Genomic DNA, 23,946 nt, shown 5'->3' on the forward strand with positions numbered 1-23,946 from the left:
TTTTTTAGAGTGTAGTGTACCTATAAGTTTTTACAAATTGCCAATTGAAGAAATTGAGAAACTTGTTTTAAGGAACCAAAAATCTATTTGCACCAATATAAACAGAACTTGTAAAAGCGTTGCTCTCACTATAACGTTGTTTTACCGTGGTTCTTCAGAATTTTCTCTTTAAGAGATTTTAAGAGGTTTTGTTATGATACTGACCAACGATGCAGATTGTAAATATCATATTTTTTTCTGCAGCCCCTACAACTATCCATCAGACTGAAACCACACCCCAGCGGCTCCAACCAAACCTCAGGACAGGAAATGATCTCAGAACAGAAAATCACATGACGAACGATGGCTCAACACAAAGGCTAATCCCACAAACCGGTGCATATTATTAATTAGACCTATTTTTTAATTTTACGTTTTTTTCCTCACTCGCTTTCTCTCTCTCTCTCTCTCCCTTTTTTAAGTGCCCCAACGGAAATAGTGCAGAAATAACTATGGTCATACACGTTTCACGAGAACTCACGAGAAACACAAATGCAGTTTAGAAAAAAGGAAAAGAAAAGAAAAAGAGAAAAAAAACGTTAAATATATATTTATATATATATATTTATATATGATTGGAAAAGCAAACTTTTTTGTTCTTTACAAAAAGTGGTAGAGCGTACGTCCTGCTTTATTTGCTTGAGAACTATACAAACAAACAATTCAACAAACAAACAAACAAACAAATGAAAAAAGAAAAACAGGTCAACCCGACACGTCCATACTTCCGTACTTCCGCATTTCTCTTCTTTTCTTTTTTTTTCAGAATTTTTAGCAAAAAAAGTGTACTCCCTTTGACTGTTCACTCTTTTTACAATATCTAAAAGGTATTAAGACATCAATTGTGTTTACATAGATATTCCCTTACTATTATTCAGGCCTAAATTCACCAAAGAAACCCCCAAAACTTACTTTTTTTTTTTCTCCCATATAAATACATACAAAAAAATCACGAGAAGAAGTTTCAACCACAAGTCTGGTCCCTAAATGTGATTAAAACTGCAAGAAAGCATTCCTGGTTTAGCTCTATCAAATCCACACACCTGCGACTCTACTGTATCTAATCAGACGGTACAAAAAAAGAAAACATATGACACCCTAAACGACGTCCATCTTTCCATCTTTCCATCATTTCATCTTTCCATCTTTCGTCTCCTCGCGCTCAGACAGCCTGGGTTCAATTCTCTGGAGGACAGTTCTGCAGTTGTGCATTTTTCTCCGGTTTGAAACTCGTTTAACTTTGAGTTTGATGAGAAACGAAAAGGAAAAAAAGTAAATTTAAACACAATTTCACTTAGTAAAGGAACAAAAAACAATCCATTTCAGGGAATAAAGACGTTTAAAGCAATAAAAACATTATAGCATGGACCCCTCGACCTTTGACCCCGCAGTACGAGTCTATACCCCTCCTTCCTTTTGATCTGTCCTTAAAAAAAACGAGATAAACAGAAAGGAGCTCATCCAGGGACCCAATGGAGCTCCATAGAAAAACCCATGGGAAACCCAATGGAGCTCCAATAGCCAAGCAAGGTGGTCCTCAGGTCCTGTAGTCCTCAAGTACTGTACATCTCCACTCCTCTATCTGCAGGGCATGCTGGGATATTCTGGACTAGCGTCCGTCCACCGTCCAACCAGAGAGTTCCAGAGGACGAAGTGCTGGACGAAGTGCTGGATGAGGGACCAGAAGAAGGACCAGAAAAACACGCAAACCAACATAAATATAATCTAGAAACGTTTCAGGCTGAAGGACGTTTTACGTAATTTTGACTCTGTCCAGCTCGTCCAGATGCTCTCGTAGGAAATCGTCCGCTGCAGGATCATAAAGACGACGATGATGATGATGAAGAAGATGAAGAAGATGGTGAAGATGATGAAGATGATGATGTTCGCCAAGCAACTGTCAGGTGGACGTCAGGAGATGGGAGGAGTTCTGAAGCTCCAGGACGATCAGCTCCTGCTCCCATTGGTCCAACTGCTGCTTCACATGGGCGGGACGATGAGACCAGCCATGGCTGCGGGACGAGAGACAAACAGAGAAAGAGAGAGAGAGACAGAAAGAGAGAGAGAGAGAGATGAATATATAGAGTGTAACACTGACAAACAGAGAGAACAAAGAATTCTATATATTCTAAAATAAATATTATAAATGATAAATTAAATTATTTTTGACTTACTTTGCATTTAATCTGTTTTATTATTTTATGTATACATTTCTATTATTTGTATTTTTTTATGTTTTCCTATAAGAGTCAATATCTTCTTATCAAAACAGAAAAAATCGTATCTTCTTTTTTTTACTAATTTATTTTGTTAAAAATCATGAATATTTATCGATTTATCCACCTTTTGATATGATTAAATAATTTATATTTCATGATAAATAAAACAACAGAAATGCTTCCGGATTGAACTCTTAAATACTGGATTGGTTTATTGGTTGATTTATTCTTTATGTATTTATTTATTTAAATATGTAATTCAAAGCACAAAATAGCAGTGGTGCAGCAGTAGTCTCCATGGTCACATGACTGATGGGGAAGGTAAAGAACACTCTGGGGCGGTCCTGATAAGGGCCAGTTTCATCATCATAACTTTTTGATGGTCTTTGCGATGGCCGCACTTGGGGATACATTCTTAAAATATTGTACATTTGTGTCGGTAGTGCTATTCTAATCATACATTTACCTTAGTAATGCTATGACTAGGTTAAATCTCTTCCCATTAAATATGGCACTGTAATGTTCATATTAAGCACCAAAAGCGAAATTTGTCCGTAATACATGATCACAGATTAGATGTGCAATTCTTATCATACATTATGTCAGTAGTGCTATTCTATTCATGCATTTACCTCAGCAGTGCTATTCTATTCATACATTTACCTCAGAAGTGCTATTCTTTTCACAAATTTACCTCAGTAATGTTATGACTAGGCGAAATATCTGTCCATGAAATGGTCCTGTAATGTTCAGATTAAGCACCAAAAGTGATTTTTTTTTTTCCGTGATACGTGATCACAGATTAGAGGATTAGAGGGTAAAATACAATCAACCGCACAGTTATGGATCAACTTTGACCGTGAACATCCCGCCGTGGGGTTGATTTACTCATGCTGCACTTTAGGCCTAGTGCTGTGTCTGATTGGCTGAGAAGCAGGAGAGGGGTGGGGTGCTCACCCTGTAGGCTGCTCCCATTGGTGCTGGTGCAGGTGGGGGGCGGGGAGGTCTGTGGCCGGACCACGGGGGCGAAGGCGCTCTTCTGTTTGACTGCGGAGATCATATGAACAGGAGAGAATGAGGACGAGCAGCGGACAGACGGACAGAGGGAATGAGGACAGACGGAAAGGAGGACGGGCGGGTGAGGTGAGGTGAGGTGAGGTGAGGGGGTGGGGCAAAGCTCCGGGAGGGAGGGGCTTCTGAAGGTGAAAGTGACTGAACACACACACACTCATTCAATCATACAATCATACAATCATGCATGCAAACACACACTCTCACACACTCTCACACACATGCACACACACACACACACTCAGGCGAGCGAGGGAGGTGATTGTGAGGGCAGCCATGCTGGTTATTAGGGCTGAGATGGAGGCCAGAGGGATTATGGGTAGGAGGGATGGGGATGCGAAGGTACGCCACCTGAATGGCAAAGTTGATCCATAACTTTGACCTTTCAATACAGGGGTCAAAACAGCAAAAGCAGCACTGAAAAGCTCCATTTAGCACTGATGCATCCAAACCACTGTCCCACACACTCTTATAATAAAGATAATTAAAGGAAAAGTACACCAAATTTCCACTGGTTGAGAAATTAATACTAATTCAACTTGAATTTGGTGTAAAATGTTCCGTTACAGAGAAACTTACCCACCCAGATTTCTTTACAATGCTAGTGAATGGAAAACAAATGCTAGAGATGCACACAAATTAAATATTTTAAAACATTTAACCAATTGCTAAATATGTTTTTTTTTTCCAACAGTTAAATTTTATTTCATATATGTATGCCAGTAGTGCTATTTTAATAATAAAGTCACCTCAGCAGTGCTGTTCTGATCATAAATTCAGCCCTGAAGTGCAATTATAACCACAAATTTACCTCAGAAGTGCGATTGTAATCATGAATTTACCTCAGCAACGCTGTTCTAATCATGAATTTACCTCTAATTACAAATTGACCTAAGCAGTGCTTAGCCTAACAGTGTTTTTCTAATTATAACTTTAAATCAGAAGTGCAATTCTAATTATACATTAACATCAGTAGTGCTTTTCCACTCATTAATTTATCTCAGTAGTGCTATTCTAATCATGAATTTACTTCAGCGACACTAAACTAATTGTAAGTATATCTCAGCAGTGCTATTCTAATTTCTACATTTTTCTTCAGCAGTGCTATTCTAATCATACATTTACCTCAGCAGTGCTATTCTATTCTTACATGTACCTCAGCAGTGCTATTCTAATCATATAGTTTTTAGTGCTTTAGATATCTGCTTCCATTCACCACCATTATTATTATTATATATGTGAAAAAACTTTCAAATGTTCCTAGAAAGACCAATGTTACTCTGTTACAAAGTAATGACAGGATTAGTTGACTATATGAAATACTGGAATGCAATGCATGCTGGGAGTTAGATAGGTAGTTAGATGAGATACTGATGACAAAAGAAAACATGAAATATTGAAATGAAACTTTCTGTCAAAAATATTGAAACTGAGGGACGCAAAACTGTACCACAGAAGTCTGTAGAGTACGCTAAATAATATATCATTATTATTATATAAACTACAGACAACATTTCATATTCATAAAGTTTTCAGAGTTCAGAATAATCCTCGTTTTTATTCACAGTTTTTTTTTCATGCATCTTGGCATCATGTTCTCCTCCACCAGTCTTACACACTGCTTTTGGATAACTTTATGCTGCTTTACTCCTGGTGCAGAAATTTGATGGCTTGTAATCATGCAGCTTTCTCTTGATTATATTCTAGAGGTTTTCAATTGGTAAAATTAAAACCCTGGGTTGGATTTTTACTTTCTGGACCCGGGTCACGCACTACTAATTGTTCATTTCAGTGATTTCCAGATTTCAATGTAGGCAAAGTGTCAAAAGTGTCCCAAACTTACGATGGGCAGTGAATAATATCGTAAAGAAGAGTAGCTAGCGAGGAAATGGCGCTAAAAACCCACCGGCAGGATCGTGTACACTTTGGCAGCAGCTCAGAGGAAGGGTGGGCTCTTTTTTCGGAGAATGAAAAACTACTTTGCGGCTTAAACTCGCGCTCTCAGCACAGCAATCCAAACACCCGCCTCTCTTCAATGAAAATTCCACCCTGAAATGCTAACTCCCTAGCATTGAAAAGCCAAATGAAAACCTGTCACAGAGCGGCTCAGGTCGGCGTTCGACCCGCCAAACATCTGCCAATCAAATGAAACGGGAATACTGAATATATGACTGAGTTAGAACAGCACGAGAAAGCCTGTACGCTAAAGCTAGAACCCTGGAGACGGTTCTCCGCTAAAAATAATGTTTTTTAATGGCACAAATCAGCATAGTGAAGGTCCAGTCGGCACTGGCACCTGCCGCTCAGTCTACAGTAGCTTGCAAAAGTATTCAGTTTTTGTCACCTTTGGTTGATGGAGTGCTGTGGATCTCTGCAGCTCGTCCAGAGTGACCATGGTACTTTTTGCTGCTTTTCTGACCATAGCTTTCTTTGCTCAATCTGTCAGTTTGGGTGGACCATGGCCATTTCTTGGTAGTTTAAAGCTGTAAAATACTATTTTCCTTCATTTTTGGATGATGGATTGTGGAACAGTGTTCTTTGGGATGATCAAAGCTTGGGATATGTTTTTTATAACTTAACTCTGCTGGTCTGGTGAGTTCTTTCTTGGTTCTCATGATGCTGTTTGTTCACTAGTGTTCTCTAACAAGCCACCAGAAGCGAAGGGGGCTCAATACTTTTGCACATCACACTTTTTAGATTTTTATTTTATAAAAAAACAAAAAAAATGTATAATTTTCATTTCACTTCAAACTTACATGCTACTTTGTGTTGGTTTATCACTTAAAATCTCTATAAAATACTTTAAATTTTGTGGTTGTATGGTGACAAAATGTAAAAAAAAAGTTTGGGGTATTATTACTTTTGCAAGCCACTGACCAATCAGAATGGGTGAGAAAAAGAGAGAGAGAGAGAGCGTATGTCAATGTTATGTTAGTGTGTTAGTAGCTGATGATGATGATGAGGGTCATGAATGAGGAAGATGAGTGCGAGTCTCATAGAGTAATCATAGCCGGTGAAATGATGTTTGTTTAGAATCAAACAAACACAATCTAAAACCAATCTAAGCTAATAATAAAGCCACGCCCACCAATTAGCAGCCATAATTAATTCCGTATGCTAAAATATTCGTAAAGTTTGCAGTTATTCACTCTAATAAACCTGAGCAACACAATTACGCAACAATCAGCAGCAGAAATCAGGAATGTCATCAGGTTCAGATCCAATCAGATATTTCAATTTTAGGATACAGGCACACCTGTACAGGTATATTTTAAAACACCTGTGTGTTTTGTTTATAGATGCATTTGTATATTTGCATAGACTCTGGTAACACCTGTACAGGTAGATTAGGTACAGATCATTTACAGGTATACTATGCTACTATAGACACCTACCTGCACAGGTAGACTAAAGCCACATACCTGTACAGGTAGCATATGGCCACACCTGTATTTTTAATCTATAGATGCACCTGCATGTATACAATTTGGCAACACCTGTCTCAGTAGACTACAGATGCATAGGTAGACCCATCTACTAGTAACATCGGAAAATGTAGACTACACCTGTAGGGGTAAACCATAGACACACCTGCACAGGTAGGTTAAGGCCAAACACCTGTACAAGTAGACTATGAGCACACACCTACATTTGTTGAATTTGCCACAATGGGTAGACTGCCGTGTATCTGAAAATGAATCTACAGCTACACCTGTGCAGGTAGACTACAGGTAGACCTGTAAAAGTTGCACCTGTATTGAACACTCCATTTCCATCTGTACAGTTCAACTATAGTCTACAGATTATATAGTCACAGGATATAGACTATATAGTCACACCTGCACAGGTAGACTAAATCTACACACCTGCACAGGTAGCCTGTCTGTACGTAAACTCAGGGTTACTCACTTGCGTAGGGGGAGTTGGCGGTGGATCCGTTGAGGAAGCTGGGGGAGCCAGGTACTCCCAGGTTGGTCATGCCTGCAGCTCCATATCCGTTCATGGTGGAGGTGATGGTGTTGTAGTTGGACTGCTGAGGCGTGGAGCTCGGCACGTATCCACGAGGAGACACGCTGTTGGAGTTACGGGAGTAACCTGCGGCAGGTAGAGAGACGGCAGGTTAAGAGCATTCCAAACAATCAAGCCACACCTGTACAGGTAGATTACTACTGTATTACTAGATTACACTATACACTTGTAGGAGGTCTGGCCACCACAGCAGGTAAACACTTAGCTACACCTGTACAAGATGACTACAGACATACAGGTAGATTTTGTTCACCTGTGCAGGTAGACTATAGTCACACCTGCACAGGTAAATTAGAGCCAAGCTTGTACAGGAAGAGTGTTGACTCTGGCCTCAATAGTAAAATTAGGATACAGTCACATGAGTTGACTATATCCACACCAGTACAGGTAGGTAGACTTTGGCAAAGGTAGGCTAAAGCCACACACCTGTACATGTAGCCTATGGCCACACCTATATTTTTAGTCTATAGATGTGCCTGCATTGATAGAATTTGGCAACACCTGTCTCAGTAGACTACAGGTGCATAGGTAGACCATAATAACCTCTGGAAATGTAGACTACAGGTTCACCTGTAGAGGCAGATTATAGACACAACTGTAGAGGTAGGCTAAAGCCACACACCTGTACAGGAAGAGTGTTGACTCTGGTCTTAATAGTACAATTAAACACATGAGTTGACAATATCCACACCAGTACAGGTAGGTAGACTTTGGCCACACCTGTACAGGTAGACTACAGTCTGACAGATGTACTGTAGACTATGGGCAAAGGTGTGTAAGAGTTTACCTGTACAGGTGTGCTGATATTTAGACTGAATGGACCAGTAGAGTATAACCAATACAAAATTGCTTAATACTGAAGAACAGAACATCTTACATTACTGAACATTAAAACGTCCATTGTGTGAGAGTTTGTGTGTGTGTGTGTGTGTGTTTTTGTGTTACAGAGGACAGGAAATAGGGAGATGTCAATGCTGTCCGTACACTCATCATGCTCACATGTGTTTCCCATTCTCTCTCTCACTCTCTCTCTCTCTCTCTCTCTCTCTCTCTCTCTCTCTCTCTCTCTCTCTCTTTCTCTTTCTCTCTCTCATTCTCTCTCTCTCTCTCTTTCTCTTTCTCTCTCTGTTTCTCTCTCTCTCTGTTGATGGAGTGCTGGGCTGCTGGCTGGGTATCAGGGGGAGGAAAGGGAGCAGTAGGTGAAGGTTGCTCACAAACTGAACGTTTCTACACACTTACAAAACATTTCTAATAAAAACAAGGTTCTTATGGAACCAAAAATGAAGGTGTGTCTGCAAATTCTTTAAGTAAGTCTCTTAAGTAAGAGAATATGAAATAAATATAAATAAAGGAGAAAGCAAGGGAGAAATAAGGGAGCGAGAAAAGACAAATAAAAAGGTAAGCAACAGTAAAAAAAGGGGTGAGCAAGATTAAGAAGTAAAAAAGGGTGGAGTAAAAGTGAAAAATAAAGGAGAGCTATAGAAATATAAGTGCAAGCGAGTGAAAGAATGAGAATGATAAATAAAAGAAAATGAGTGAGAGAGTGAGAAATAAAGGGCAGTGAAAGGAGAAAGAGAAAGAGAAAGAGAGAGGAAAAGAGAGAGAGAGAGAGGGCGAGAGAGAGGGCGAGAGAGATGTGTTATGAATGGTGTAATCAGTGTATATAAATATAACACACACAAAGAGCTGCATCATGGGACACTGTGGGGAGCAGTTAGAGTAATAACCCTAACCCTGTGTGTGTGTGTGTGTGTGTGTGTGTGTGTGTGCGTGCGTGTGTGTGTGTGTGCGTGTGTGCATGTGTGTGTGTTCATGAAGGCCAAGGCCCGTTTCCCATGACCTCATGGGGTTCTGTAGGTGTTCTTTCTTTCACGAATGAGGAAAGCAGATGAGTGGAGAGGAGGATGAGCCAGAGAGAGAAAGAGAGAGAGAGAGAAAGAGAGAGTGGGGGGATTCCCCTCCATCTCTTCTCTACTCCTCCGTCACAAGCAGCTGATCTGTTCATCTCTCTTTCTCTCTCTCTCTCTTCCTGTCAGTGAGGGATGGAGCTGCTGGATGAAGAGAAGCATGGCTTTTACCATCGGATATTAACACACACACACACACACACACACACACTTATCCATCATCTGTGTGTGTGTGTGTATCAGATGGAGTGTGTAAACACGGTGTGTTTTATTCATGCAGCGTCGTTCTCCTACATCCCTCCACTCATTAACAGCTTCTGTCACTCACACACACTCTAACACTCACACACACACTCTGTTACACACATACACACACACACACACTCTCTCTCTCACACACACACCCCAACATGAACGTGACACAGCCTGCAAACAGATCTGTGTGAGTGTTTCAGCAAAGCCGGGTGCAGTGAGTGACAGTTCCGAAGCGTGTGTGTGACAGGCATGCCAAAACACACTTGTATGATGTGTGTGTGTGTGTGTGTGTGTTTTATGGTGGAATAAGATGTTGGAGCTGTGACTGTAAGTGCGAGTGAGTTTAAAACCCGCCTCCTCTGAATATTACACACACACACACACACACACACACACACTTAGACTGAGTGCAGGGGGATGCAGCTTCCACTGCATTATTAAATTATAACACTGCAGCACAAAATTTGTAATGTTTTCAGTCCAATATAGAATATAATAATATGAAAAAAAAAAAAAAAAATATATATATATATATATATATATATATATATATAATAACTTTCACAATTACCCACAACTGATCTATACAAACTTCTGAAAAAAATAAATTTGCCAATCATAATGTAATCCACCTTATGATGAACCTCGATAAGTAATAATAATCTCTAACCATTAATAGCAAAGATTTTAGTTAGATTTTCTATGTAACTTTAATTAAAAACTATTAAAAACTGAATATAAATTATATAACAATTATAATAACTAATAACTCAAAAGAGCCCATAGAGATGTATGTGTGTCACAGACCTTTTAAAAGCTGTGTAAAGTTCTTTAGCATACAGCATAGAATCTGTGAATCTGTCTTCATTCATCTGATCTCATTTTAATAATGTAGTTTTTTTTAAACTTGATTCAATTCAGTTTAGTTCAATTTGATTTAGTTAAATGTGATATTGAAGCTCACTTTACTGCAATTTAATTAATGTTATTGTTTAATGTTTAATTAATGTTTTTTTATGTAATTAATTTGTGTTTAATTCAGTTCAACACAATGCAATTTAATTTGTGTTTGAATCATTTTTTTAAATTTAAATTCAAGTAGTGTGATTTAATTTAAAGTTGATTTGATTCAATTCGGTTAAATTGATTTGATTCAATTGTCTCCAAATTTATTGTTAAATAAGATCCAGTTAATCCTGATTTGATTTTTTAGCTTTTTTATGAACTTTTATGAACTATTCATTAATTAACTACATTAAAAAAAATGTATCTTTAACTGACTTACTGAAATACATGTAAATATATCTGATGCTGGTTTGCTGGTAGATCAGGTAAGCTGCTGGGGGCGGAGCTTCTGTATTTGCTGTGTGTTTACCTGTATCTGTATCTGTAATGTGATCTGGAGTGTTTTTACTGTGATTTTATTGTGATTAACTGTGATTAATAACAGCAGGCTCGTACCCTGGTCCCCCTGTGAAGCCTCGGAGATGTTGACGGCCAGCTGGCTGCTGAAGGAGTTGACCCCCATCATGCCGGAGTGAGCGCCGGAGCCGGTGAGGGAGGGGAGCTGGTTGTGGCTGCGGGGGACGCTGTACAGAGCCTCGGTCAGATCCGCCGCCCGCTTCAGAATGATCTCCTACAGGAGGAGAAAACGCTGTTAATTCACTTCAATTCACTTCAATTCACTTTAATTCATGAAGCTCTGCTTTAGTTTAATTCAATCTGATTTAGGTACATGTGTTTTAACTTGATTCAATACATTTTGATTCAATTTGATTCAGTTAAAGGTGTTTTTAAAGTGATTCAATACAGTTTAATTTAATCTGATCCAGTTAAATGTGATAATGAGTTGATTCATTTCCGTTTGATTCAATTTGATTCAGTTAAATGTTTTTTCAACTTGATTCAATTTAGTTTGATTAAAATTTATTCAGTTAAATGTGGTTTTTAACTTAATGCAATTCAGTTTTATTCAATCTGGTTCAGATAAAGGTGTTTTTAACTTAACTCTATATAGTTTGATTTAAATTGATTTAGTTTAATGTGTTTTTAACTTGATTCAATTAAGTTTGATTCTATTTGATTCAGTTAAATGTGACATTGTGTTGATTCAACTCAGTTTATTTAATTTTATTTAATCTTATTTTGGTGCAATTCAATTAATGTCAGTTCGATTTTATTTGTTTAATGTGATTAATTAACGTTTAGTTCAATTTAGTTCAGTTTTAGTTCAGTTTAACTCAACACAGTTAAATAAAAAATTCAGTTAGTGTGATTTAATTTTGACTTGATTTGATTTAATTCAGTTAAATTGCTTAATTCTATTGAATCCAATGTTGTTGTTTGATTTGATCCAGTTCATCTTGATTTGATTCTATTGTAATCTCTTCTATTACCTTTTTATTAACCATTCATTAATAAACTACATTAAAAAAACATATGTATCTTTAACTGACTTTCAAAATAATTATATATTATACACTACCTATTATATCAGGTTTTTATAGAATGTATGTTTTTCCTTAATGCTTAATTGTTTTCAGCAATTTGGGCTTTTTTAACCAACAATACGGCCTTAATTAGGCAACAATACGCGTCCCTTTAAAACAAAGTGCTCCCACATACGGTAATTAATTTTGCAATAATTTATGTAAATAAATTTAAATTACATTTAATTTACATTCTGAGTTGAGAGGTTTGAGTCTGACCCACCTGATTATTGTGAGGCATTCCATAAAGAGCTTCCACCAGATCAGCTGCTCTCTTCAACAGCACCTCCTACACACACACACACACACACACACAGAGAGTAGATACATGAGTATATAAATAAATACTGCTTATATTTATGCAATACATCTCAACATACATCTCTAAATATATATATATTTTTTCCCCATTTTTACACAGTCAATTACCCAACCCACTTATTAGGACTTCCCCTATTACTAGTGATGCTCCAACACCAGGAGGGTTGAAAAGACCAGCGCACGCCTCCTCCGATACATGTGAAGTCAGACTCCGCCTCTTTTTGAGCTGCTGCTTATGCTGCAGCATTGCTGGGAAATCACAGCGACTCGGTTCTGATACATCAGCTCACAGACGCATATCACCTTGTGCTGATCCACATCACCCTAGGAGTGATGAGGGGAAAGAGAGAGCGCCATCTACTGTACTGTACACACCCAGAGAGAGAGCAAAGCCAACTGAACTGTGCTCTCTCAGGGCTCCGGCAGCTTATGGCAAGCTGCATAGACTGGAATCGAACTGACAATCTCCCAATCTTTTTTATTCCTTCCTCTATTTTACATTTTTCTTTCTTTCTTTTGTTTCATCTCCTTTTTCTCCTCGAATCATCTCTTTCTTCTGTTCCCCATGCACTCTCCCTCCATTCTTCCTCTTTTGCTCTCTCTTTATATCTTTCTTCATTTATTTATTTCCCCCTCTTTCCTCTCTTTCTCTCTCTCTCTCTCTCTCTATTCGTCTCAGTCTCCCCCTCCTCTCTCGCCCCGAGGCTGTTTCCTCTCCTCTCTAAAAGAGGAAAGATCCAATCACAGCTCCCGATCTGGCCCAGCGGGTTGCCGCGGCGATCCCCTTTTAATAACAATAACACTGCTAATAAATAGATAAATACAGCCTGGCGCTCAGAGTGTGGGCCACGGCCAGAGAGGCTAAACGGGGCAGACACACACTCACACACACACACACACACACACACTCACACACACACACACACACACACACTCACACACACACACACACACACACACACACACACACACACACACACACACACACACACACACACACACACACACACACACACACACTCAGAAACACCCTCTCCCACACCTCCCCTCTATAGCTGGTATTATGGCAGCCTCTGCTGGAGGTCTCTGGGGTATTGCACTGAGGTGGGGCATAGACACACATTTACACACACACACACACACACACACATAGTAACACACACAGACTTGAACATACATGTATTGTAAAAATATATATTTTTAAATATTGTGTATTATGTAGGAACTGACCCATCTGAACTCCGCCCACAAATTATATATTTATATTAGGTGTGTGAATCACAGGGTATCTCACAATACAATATTATCACGATATATCATTGCCCACGATATAAAATAAAGATATTGGGATCTGCAATTCTCTCTCTCTATATGTATACATATATATATTTATATATATATATATATATATATATATATATATATATATATATATATATATAGTGGTAGGCCCCTGGGGTTAGGGGCGTGACCACTGTGACCCGGAAGGAGGAAGCTCACAGAGATACACAGACACGGGGATTAAATGAACTCAAATCATACCTTTATTGGCTTGAAAATGCCCTCCACCACACCCAGAATAAACTAAAAACATAACTCAGCCCAATGGGGCTCTAGAGTCCGTAGAATTACTTAGTTTTGAAGTGTTCATACGAGTCCGCGCAGCCTCAGCCCCCAGCTCCTCAGTGAGAGTTCTCCAAAATGATGGCGGAGGCTGAGTATATATGCCTGTCTCAACTGGCGGCTCAATCAGCCCTCATGCGGGCCAGCTGAGACAGGCATGGCTTTGCGCTCTGGCGTGGGGCGGACCCACAACTCCCCCGCCTCCTCACGCCACAATATATATATATATATATATATACAGTACATCTCAACAATAATCAACAATTCTCAGTACGATACTTTACAAGAAAAAATACTCTAAATACTACTCAATAATCAAATACCTGAAATTATTATTAATTTATTGATGGCAGTTTCACATAATTTAACATCCCTACCAATAATATTCTTCACCGCAAGTTTATTTCCCCTATCTATTTGATCACAGCGCCACCGTGTAAAGTAAAGTAATGAACAGTAACTTTATAGTAGTGCTTTGGTGTGCTGTGGTGGGTGTGGTGAGTGGATAACACCACTACCTGCCAGGGAGCAGGTGGCACCCCATCATGTGGATGTTGGAAAGAGACTGGGGTTCAATTCCCGCTCTGGGTAAGACTCCTATATAACAGTATATAGGCAAACCTCTGTTACTGGAATAACCTTGTGAGTCGATCTGGATAAGAGCTTCAGATAAATATATGTATGTATAAATTAAATGTAGGAAATTAGAAAAGTCTAATTAAGGGTCTATGTTGCAATAAATATATCCATATTTGATGCTACATCTTTATTGTAAGTGGCTTTGGCACAATCTGGTGTCTTCTGCTCGATTCTACAGATTGTTGGAGTCCCAGATGTTACACTAACTCAACTGTTAGAGAAGAAGAAACTCTGTTATGTAAAGAATTGATGAAAGATAAAAGAGATAAAGGAGATAAAGGAGATAAAAGAGATAAAGAAGATGTACAGAACAGTAGAGTTGTACATTTCTACACTGAGAACAGAAGGAGAAAAACCTAGAGAGAGAGCGGTGGTGACAGACGAGCGAGAGGAGAGAGAGAGAGAGAGAGAGAGAGAGAGAGAGAGAGAGAGAGGTGGAGGAAAACAAAAAGGAAAGAGGCAGAAGGGAGAGAGGGAAAAGGAAAAGAGAGAGAGAGAAAAAGAGAGAATGGATTTCTCAGGAGAAGGGGCGTCAGGACCAGCTGGAGCTTCTACAGGCCTGTCATTACTGCAGTGTGTGAACTACAGCTTCATACTGTACTCACTGAGCTTCAGATTACACACACACACACACACACACTGCACACACACACACACACTGCACACACACACACACACACACACTGCACACACACACACACACTGCACACACACACACACACACACATAGATATATAAGTGTAAAAAAACAATGTAGTAACATATGTACTAAACATGGATCCATATCTAGATATGATAAAAAAAAATAATAACAATAGGCCCAATGTGTTTTTTTTAATGTAAAAGTATTTATACTGTATATAGAAATAATATGGCTGATATGTTACATTATGGTATATATGTTAGCTCTTATATGTCATAATAATGAGTGCTTATAAATATGTACTATATAGTAAGCATTTGTTTTCAATAGCAATGTTTCATAGTATTAAATATGTATAGTATCTATATATATATATATATATATATACGTACTATGATATTAATTTTATTTTAAGTTTATTACTATTACAGGTGGGGACTGGGGGCTGGTGTGGGAAAAGAGAGAGAGAGAGAATGAAAGAGAGAGAGAGAGAGAGAGAGAAAGAGGGAAAGAGAACGAGTGTGAAGTCACTGAGCTTCCTCTTCCTCCTCCTCTTCCTCCTCCCACTCGTACATTTGTACATTTCCCACGACAGAGTCTGACCTCAAGCCAAACAGCCAATCAGCTCGCTGCATCCAGCACTAACGATCCCACAGATGGTCTCAGTCAATGACAGAGAGAGAAAGAGAAAAAGAGAGAGAGAGAGAAAGAGAGAGAGAGAGACCTGCCTCTAACTGTTCTAATGCTGACTGTTTCATATCAAACATATACCTCATATCATATATAATATATATTATTCAGTATATCCCACCTGCATTATAATATGAGTATAATAACCATGTTTGCTCATGTTTGCTGACCTCACACTGTTAATAGAACATGGGCAGAGGTGACTGTGTACTGCTGGCTCCTGAGGAACATTGAGGATCTCTGAAAAACCAATGAGGAACACTGAGGAACTTTGAAAATCCAATAAGGAACCAATGAGGAACATTGAGGAACTCTAAGAAACCAATAAAAAAAACACTGAGAAACTTTGAGAGACCAATAAGGAACCAAAGAGGAACATTGAGGAACTCTAAGAAACCAATAAAAAAAACACTGAGGAACTTTGAGGAACCAACAAGGAACACTGAGGAACCAATGAGAAACCAATGAGGAACATTGAGCAACTTTGAGGAAACAATGAGAAACATTGAGAAACTCTGAGAAACCGACAAGGAACATTGAAGTACACTGAGAAACACTGGGGAACCAATGGGGAACTCTGAGAAACCAATGGGGAACACTGTGGAATGGCAAGGAACACTAAGGAAAACTGAGGAGAAGATGACTGAGGAACACCAATGAACTTTGACAAATGAACAATAGAGGAACACTGAGGAACAATGAGGAATGGACACCTGAAGAACTTGTGGAAATGGAGCTTTGCTTTCAGTAGAGTGAGACGGTTTGACCAGTCTCTCTCTCTCTCTCTCTCTCTCTCTCTCTCTCTCTCTCTCTCTCTCTCTCTCTCTCTCTCTCTCAGCCGCCCACTCCCTCCTCACCCCTCTGGCGTTCCTTCACTTCATTAATCTCCATTATAAAGCAGAAGTTAGTTAATGTCTCTGACGCTTGGCGGGCGACACCCTGCCACAGACCCCCTGGCACGTGCCTGAACACACACACACACTAACACACACACACGCACTTATACTGACACACAAACACAGTCATTACGACAGTTTGTACACACATACTCTACAAACACTCATGCTCCCATACATTTACAAATATGCCCCCCCCCACACACACGCAGATACACACACAGAATGCTAATGTGTGTTTGCGTTGCACGCAGTGGGTCTGCAGTTATTCTGTTTTCATTAGGCACTGACAGATAAGACCCTGTATGACTATGTGTGTGTGTGTGTGTGTGTATGTGTTTATGTAAGAAAAGCAAGCATATAAACTAAGGAGTATAGAACCCACAACCCTGTGAGCAATGAATGTTCTACCACTGAACAACCGTTAGGCCATGGCTACCCACAGTTTCAGCCATGCTATTGTTCTCCAAAACAGAAAGAATAAGGGGTCTTGAACCTACAGCCTTATGAACAATTAGTGTTCTGACCAATAAGCAACTTTAAGCCATGGTTCCCCACAAGTTCAGGAAACCTATGCTGTTCCAAAAAAGAAAAAATAAGGGGTCTTGAACCTACAGCCTTATGAACAATTAGTGTTCTGACCAATAAGCAACTTTAAGCCATGGTTCCCCACAAGTTCAGGAAACCTATGCTGTTCCAAAAAAGAAAAAATAAGGGGTCTTGAACCCACAACCTTGTGAGCAATGCGTGTTCTACCCACTGAGCAAACTTTAAGCCATGGTTGCCTACAGGGTCAGCCATGCTACATTGCACCTGAGCAAACAAAATAAGGGGTATTGAACTCACAACCTTGTGAGCAGAGCTTAGTAATCAGTGATCAACCTTTTGGCCATGGCTCCCCACAAGTAGCTCAGCCATACTATGTTGCTCCAGAGTGGAAACAGTAAGGGGTATTACACCCACAACCTTGTGAGCAGTGCATAGTAATCACTGAGCAACATTTAGGCCATAGCTGCCCGCACAGTTATTTAAGGATTATTGAACTCACAACCTTGTGAGCAATACATATTTTAAACAATGTGGTTCAGCCATGCTATGGTGCTCCAAATCAGAAAGAATAAAGGGTCTCGAACCCACAACCTTGTGAAAAAATAGTGTTCTAACCAGTTAAAAACCTTGTGAGAGTGCCACAGCCAAGAATGTAGAGGGAAGATTGAACACTGTTCCTTCACACCCTTCGTTCGCACTTCTTGCAAGTTAAAAAAAAAAAAGAACCAGCAACCTTCTGGCCCCAAGGCCAACCGGAGCCTGAACATGCTCTGGAGATGCCAGATTACACACCTTTTCTTAATTAATGAGAACATTTGTCATACTTGTGTGGGTTTTTGGTGGTAGTGTGTGTGTGTGTGTGTGTGGTAGTGTGTGTGTGTGTGTGTGTGTGTGTGTGGAACAGAAGCCCCCAGAGTTTCTATAGATTCATCATTAATTAGAAAAGGCTACTAAGTCTACAGAGCACAGCAGTACAACCTGCTGCCCTCAGGGCTGTTTGTAGTCACTTTATACATGTCTCTCTCTCTCTCTCTCTCTCTCTCTCTCTCTCTCTTTCTTTCTCTCTCTCTCTCACTCTCACACACCCTCTCTCTCTCTCTCTTTCTCAGATCAGTGGGCAATCAGTGTGTGGAGAGCTGAGCGGAAGTGTGACACAGATAAGCGATGATGATGAAGATGATGAAGACAGTACATTAGGATATCGATCAGAACGGACATTAAAGTGGGCACTATTCTGATTACACACCCTCATACTGACAGGAATCCAATCAGAGAGAGAGAGAGAGAGAGAAAGAGAGAGATACAGTGAGAGAGAGAAAGAGAGAGAGAGAGAGAGAGAGAGAAAGAAAGCTACAGTAATTTATATGTTGTCATATTAATCGTATGGCTGGATGTTATGGAGATGGTGTTGGGGTTTAAAACCACATTTGATGTTTCTACAGAAGACGTCTCAAGAAGTTCTAAAGAAGTATTCAAGTACAATTTCTGGATAGAGTTCTAGAGAAGTTATTAGAGAAGAATATTTGGCTTAAAAATGCTTAAAAGAACATTGGCGAAGACTTGTGGAGAAGTTAATCAACATTCATGGTCTCTACCAAGAGATTTCTATCTGGAAGAGCATTGGATAAGTTGAGTATGTCACATACGGTAAAAATGAGATGAGGCTTTAATTTGAGAGAAAAAATCATAAAGCGTAATCACTATGCAGGCGATGAGGAAGATTAATCCTGAGCCAAAAGATAGAGTTGGAAAACCGGAAGAGCACTATGTGAACAAAGCTGAAAGGGTGAGACAAAAAAACATAAAAATGGGTCAAAAACGGAAATACAAACAGAGAAAGAATGCTCGGTATGTCGCTGGATAACAGAGGCAATATTTTGTTAAAAAAAGCATATGAAATAGATCGGCTTATATACCCAAAATTAATTATACACAGCTGAAAACAATCTCAGAATTCTGGCAGTGAGGAAAAAGAGAAACAGTGCTGATTGGACGAGTCTGGACATGTGTTGTAGACAGATGCATTCTGGGGGCTGGAGTCCTGAGATGGAGACAGAGTAAGATCTCTGGAAGAGTTTAGAAGGTGCTAGAGAAGATAAGGAGCAATTCTAAAGGAGTTTAAGACTTGACATTTCAAGAATAAGAGGTCTTGAACACACAACCATGTGATCAATTAGTGTTTTAAACAATAAGCAATTTTTAGCCACAGTTGCCAACAAGTTCATCAATGCTATGGTGCTCCAAAACAGAAACAATAAGGGGTCTTGAACCCACAACCTTGTGATCAAGTGGTGTAGAGTCCAAACACGTGTTAGAGACAGATGCATTCTGGGAGTTGTAGTCCTGAGGTGGAGATGGTCCATTGACAGAAACGTAGAAGTCTGGGTTTTGGATTACTTTTTGATTGGGATCAATTCTGAAGGAGTTTAAGACTTAAGATTTCTAGATATATCCAAGACAATTTGCAGAGGAGTTACAATAGAAGTTCTGGACTTGGAGTTGTGGACTCAAGGTCAGTTCCCACCGACCGGTTTCAGCCAGCTACGACTGTAAGACCAATTGCCAAAGCACGTCTACGCTCTAGAGCATCCAGCTTTTATTTCCATCATCTCCACACCACCATCAGGAAGTGTAGCACCTGGTCTATCTCTGTCCAGACTTCCCCTCGTCCAAGAACTGTCTCTCACTCTTTATTCTGATGCTCCAGACGTTTAAACCCGTCCAGAAACGCTGTGAGTTTGGCTGAGACATACATGATGTTTTTGGCTGAGTGGACTGCTTGCAGTCAATTTGCATCCTGTTGTTAGTTTTTTATTTCATTCCTGGCTGGACGCACTTTCTGGATATAAATATGGCATTTTAATCTGTAGGAAGCTTGGAGACTGCTTTCTTTTGTGTTCATCAAAATTTCCACTTATCTCCAGAATAATCCTGCAGTTCTAGATCAACCAGACCAAAACTCAGCTACACTGACCTCTAGAATAATTCCATATCCTGTATCCACTGGATCAAATCCCTAGTATATAATCTCCAACATTATCTTACGGTTCTATATCAACTAGATATAGAGATATACAACTATATAAACTTGTCTTTATATTCTCCAAAATAATTTCATATTCTCAACAAAATAATCCCATTGTTCAAGACAAACCAGCCATAAACACAGCTATATTACTCAACAAAGATAATTCTATTGTTCTATAAAAAAACAGCCCTAAACACAGCTTTATTACTCAAAAAAGATAATTCTATTGTTCTATAAAAACAGCCCTAAACACAGCTTTATTACTCAAAAAAGATAATTCTATTGTTCTATAAAAACCAGCCCTAAACACAGCTTTATTACTCAACAAAAATAATTCTATTTTTTAATACAAACCAGACCTAAAAAAAAGCTGTATTACTCAACAAAATAAACCCATTGTTTAATACCAACAAGACCTAAAACAGCTTTATTACTTGATAAAATAAACCCATTGTTCAATAGAAACCAGGCCTAAACACAGCTTTATTACTCAACAAAATAATCCCATTGTTCTAGGCCAACCAAAACTATAATAATAATCCCAGCTTAATTACCCAACAAACCAATCCCATTGTTTAATACACACCAGCCCTAAACACAGCTTTATTACACGCGACAAACCAATCCAATTGTTTAATCGAATATTTTTGGAGCCTTAATTTGTATACCTGGTAATAATCCATTCCAACTTCTTCTTGTATCACTTTGATTACAGGTGGTTTTTGATCTTTTTATCTATAAATAAATGAAGATACAGTGTAGCAGTGTTAGAAGTAGTGAGGGTGATGGTGATTATTACAGGTGTTGGTGAGCTGGGTGTACTGTACTGGTGAACTCAGGAGTGTGTTTTTACTGACCCTCAGTTTACAGACCACTGAGTCCAGACTGACTCCTCTATACCGAGCTCTGCAGCTTCCTGAGCATCTCCAGACACATCCCTGCTTCTTCCCTCCGTGTGTGTGTGTGTGTGTGTGTGTGTGTGTGTGAGTGTTTTCTCTCACTAACCCCCCCACCACCCCCCATTCTTTCTTTCCAGGGGCTCAATTACAGGAGCATGGCTCCCCGGTTCCGCAGCCCAGGGCAAGACAGCATCAGCTGACCCGCGAGGAGGAGCTATCCGACAGGTCCCTTAACAATGATAAATCACACACACACACACACACACACACAGTAACATGGGCACGAGAGCATGCATACACACAGCACAAGAACCCACTGATCACAACATCACATCAAAGAGGAAGAGAAAAAAGAGCGAAAACAAGACTTGCAAAATATTAATGTTAAGAAAATGCATAATTCATACTGGATTTACAGGAGGAGCAGGAGTCTTATACATCACTATACTGCTCTTTTTAATACTAACTCTGTTCAAACAAAGGCTATAAACTAGTTTTTAACATTGTTATAAGATACTGGAGATAATAGATATTCAGTCATGAGTTATATTTGGCTGATATACAGTATTTTTATGTTTTATGTTTTATGTTGACGATGGATTAAATATGCTGCAGCCTTTTAAAAAATATTGTATATCTTGTTTTGTCATTGAAACTAATGTTTCATAAGATCATAACTCATTACATAACAAGCAAAATACCTGCTATTAAAGTTATTATATATTAAATATATAACGATATATTATTGGTACTGTCAGAACAAAATCTGTTTTGTTTTTCTGTAGGATAAAAATCTGATTATGTCCTATTAAATAATGATAAAAAAGTAATAAAACATAAAAAGCTATTATAAAAATTATTTTATATTCCCGAAAACAGATTCCACCTTTTCAATACATTCAATATTGTACACATTATTATTTATACAATTTTATTTTATGTTTTTTACAACTGTGTGGAATTGTACACTTTTATAATTGAACGTAATAATAATTAAAACAGTAAAGTACTTATATATTACGAATGTATTGCAGTATGAATGTTGCAGTATTCATTCAGTATATTAATATGATCTATGATCTTTGAGAATATGAATATACAGCAGTGTAACAAACTTGATTTAATCGAGTTATAATAATAATTCAATAAAATTAATGGTTAATAAATAAGGCATATTATAATAAATGCAGAAAATAACATTATTTCTTCACTTTCAATTAGTAAATCAACAAAATAATTGAAACCTCAATTTATACAGTCAAAATTATAGTTAAAATATTAATTTAGTTCATTAAATTAATCATTTAGTTTACTCTAAAATAAGTTTTATAGTAAATGTGGCTCTATAGGAGCAATATGGTATTCTGTATGTGTATGCACTCCAGGAAAACTCCACACACACACACACACACACACACACACACACACACACACACACACACACAGCAGGGTCTGCTGTATCCAATTCACAGTAAATATTTCAGCATTCAGACACAAACAACACCCGGCTTCTTCCTGACCTGTGCACAAAACACATGCTGCACTTCTCAGCCATTTATGGGTCACGTCCTAGTGCAGGTGTGTGTGTGTGTGTGTGTGTGTGTGTGTGTGTGTGTGTGTGTGTGTGTGTTTTGGAGAGGGCACTCACACACACCGTTAAACTCACCACGACCCCCAAGCGCCCGTGAGCGGGTGGCCCGAGCTGAGCCTCCTGAACCATCGCCATATTCCTGAGTAAGCAAGACGTGTGTGTGTGTGTGTGTGTTTATGCATGCCTGCATGTGTGTGTGTGTGTGTGTGTGTGTGTACCTGTGTGTGTGTGTGTACCTGTGTGTGTGTGTGTGTAGCTGTGTGTGTGTGTGTGTGTGTGTGTGTGATATTGCAGCCAAAACCACAACTGGAAATGAGATTATGGATAAACTCAGAATGCACAGAACAGGCATGAGCTAAAACACGGCTGATTAACACAGACCGAACACACACACACACACACACATACACACACACACACACAAACACACACAGCTTTATATATATATATATATATATATATATATATATATATATATATATATATATATATATATATATATATATATATAATCTCTGGAATATAATTAAGAGGAAGATGGATGATCACAAACCATCAAACCACCAAACTGAACTGCTTGAATTTTTGCACCAGGAGTAAAGCAGCATAAAGTTATCCAAAAGCAGTGTGTAAGACTGGTGGAGGAGAACATGATGCCAAGATGCATGAAAAAAAGTGAAAGTTTTTAACTTTCTTAAAACTTTATGAATATGAACTTGTTTTCTTTGTATTATTTGAGGTCTGAAAGCTCTGCATCTTTTTTTGTTATTTCAGTCATTTCTCATTTTCTGTAAATAAATGCTCTAAATGAGAATATTTTTATTTGGAATTTGGGAGAAATGTTGTCTGTAGTTTATAGAATAAAACAACAATGTTCATTTTACTCAAACATAAACCTATAAATAGCAAAATCAGAGAAACTGATTCAGAAACTGAAGTGTTTATAAGCTATATATAAGCTCTAGTGACCTGTTGGAGGCATACAGGTTCATATATACATCTTAAATGCAAATAAAAGTAATTAGTAATTAAATAAAACACCAAATAATGTAGAAAAC

The 23,946-nt window shown here is 38.6% G+C and overlaps 1 protein-coding gene across 3 annotated transcripts in view; it reads right to left on the minus strand.

Moving 5' to 3' along the window:
• Positions 1-585: 585 nt before the first annotated feature.
• Positions 586-23,946, minus strand: part of LOC103022853 (transcription factor COE3) — a 152,906-nt gene continuing 129,545 nt past the window's right edge. For 2 of the 3 annotated variants that reach the window (XM_022676402.2, XM_022676400.2), the window contains exons 12-16: positions 12,233-12,298; positions 10,982-11,156; positions 7,239-7,424; positions 3,216-3,305; positions 586-2,051 (exon numbers count right to left, since the gene is read on the minus strand). In XM_022676402.2, coding sequence (XP_022532123.2) covers positions 2,020-2,051; positions 3,216-3,305; positions 7,239-7,424; positions 10,982-11,156; positions 12,233-12,298 — 549 coding nt within the window. In that variant the 3' untranslated portion in view covers positions 586-2,019. The remainder of the gene's footprint in view (positions 2,052-3,215; positions 3,306-7,238; positions 7,425-10,981; positions 11,157-12,232; positions 12,299-23,946) is intronic. The other variant, XM_022676406.2, reaches the window with a different exon arrangement.

This window comes from Astyanax mexicanus, chromosome 19, assembly GCF_023375975.1.
Source record: "Astyanax mexicanus isolate ESR-SI-001 chromosome 19, AstMex3_surface, whole genome shotgun sequence".
Classification (NCBI taxonomy): domain Eukaryota; kingdom Metazoa; phylum Chordata; class Actinopteri; order Characiformes; family Acestrorhamphidae; genus Astyanax; species Astyanax mexicanus.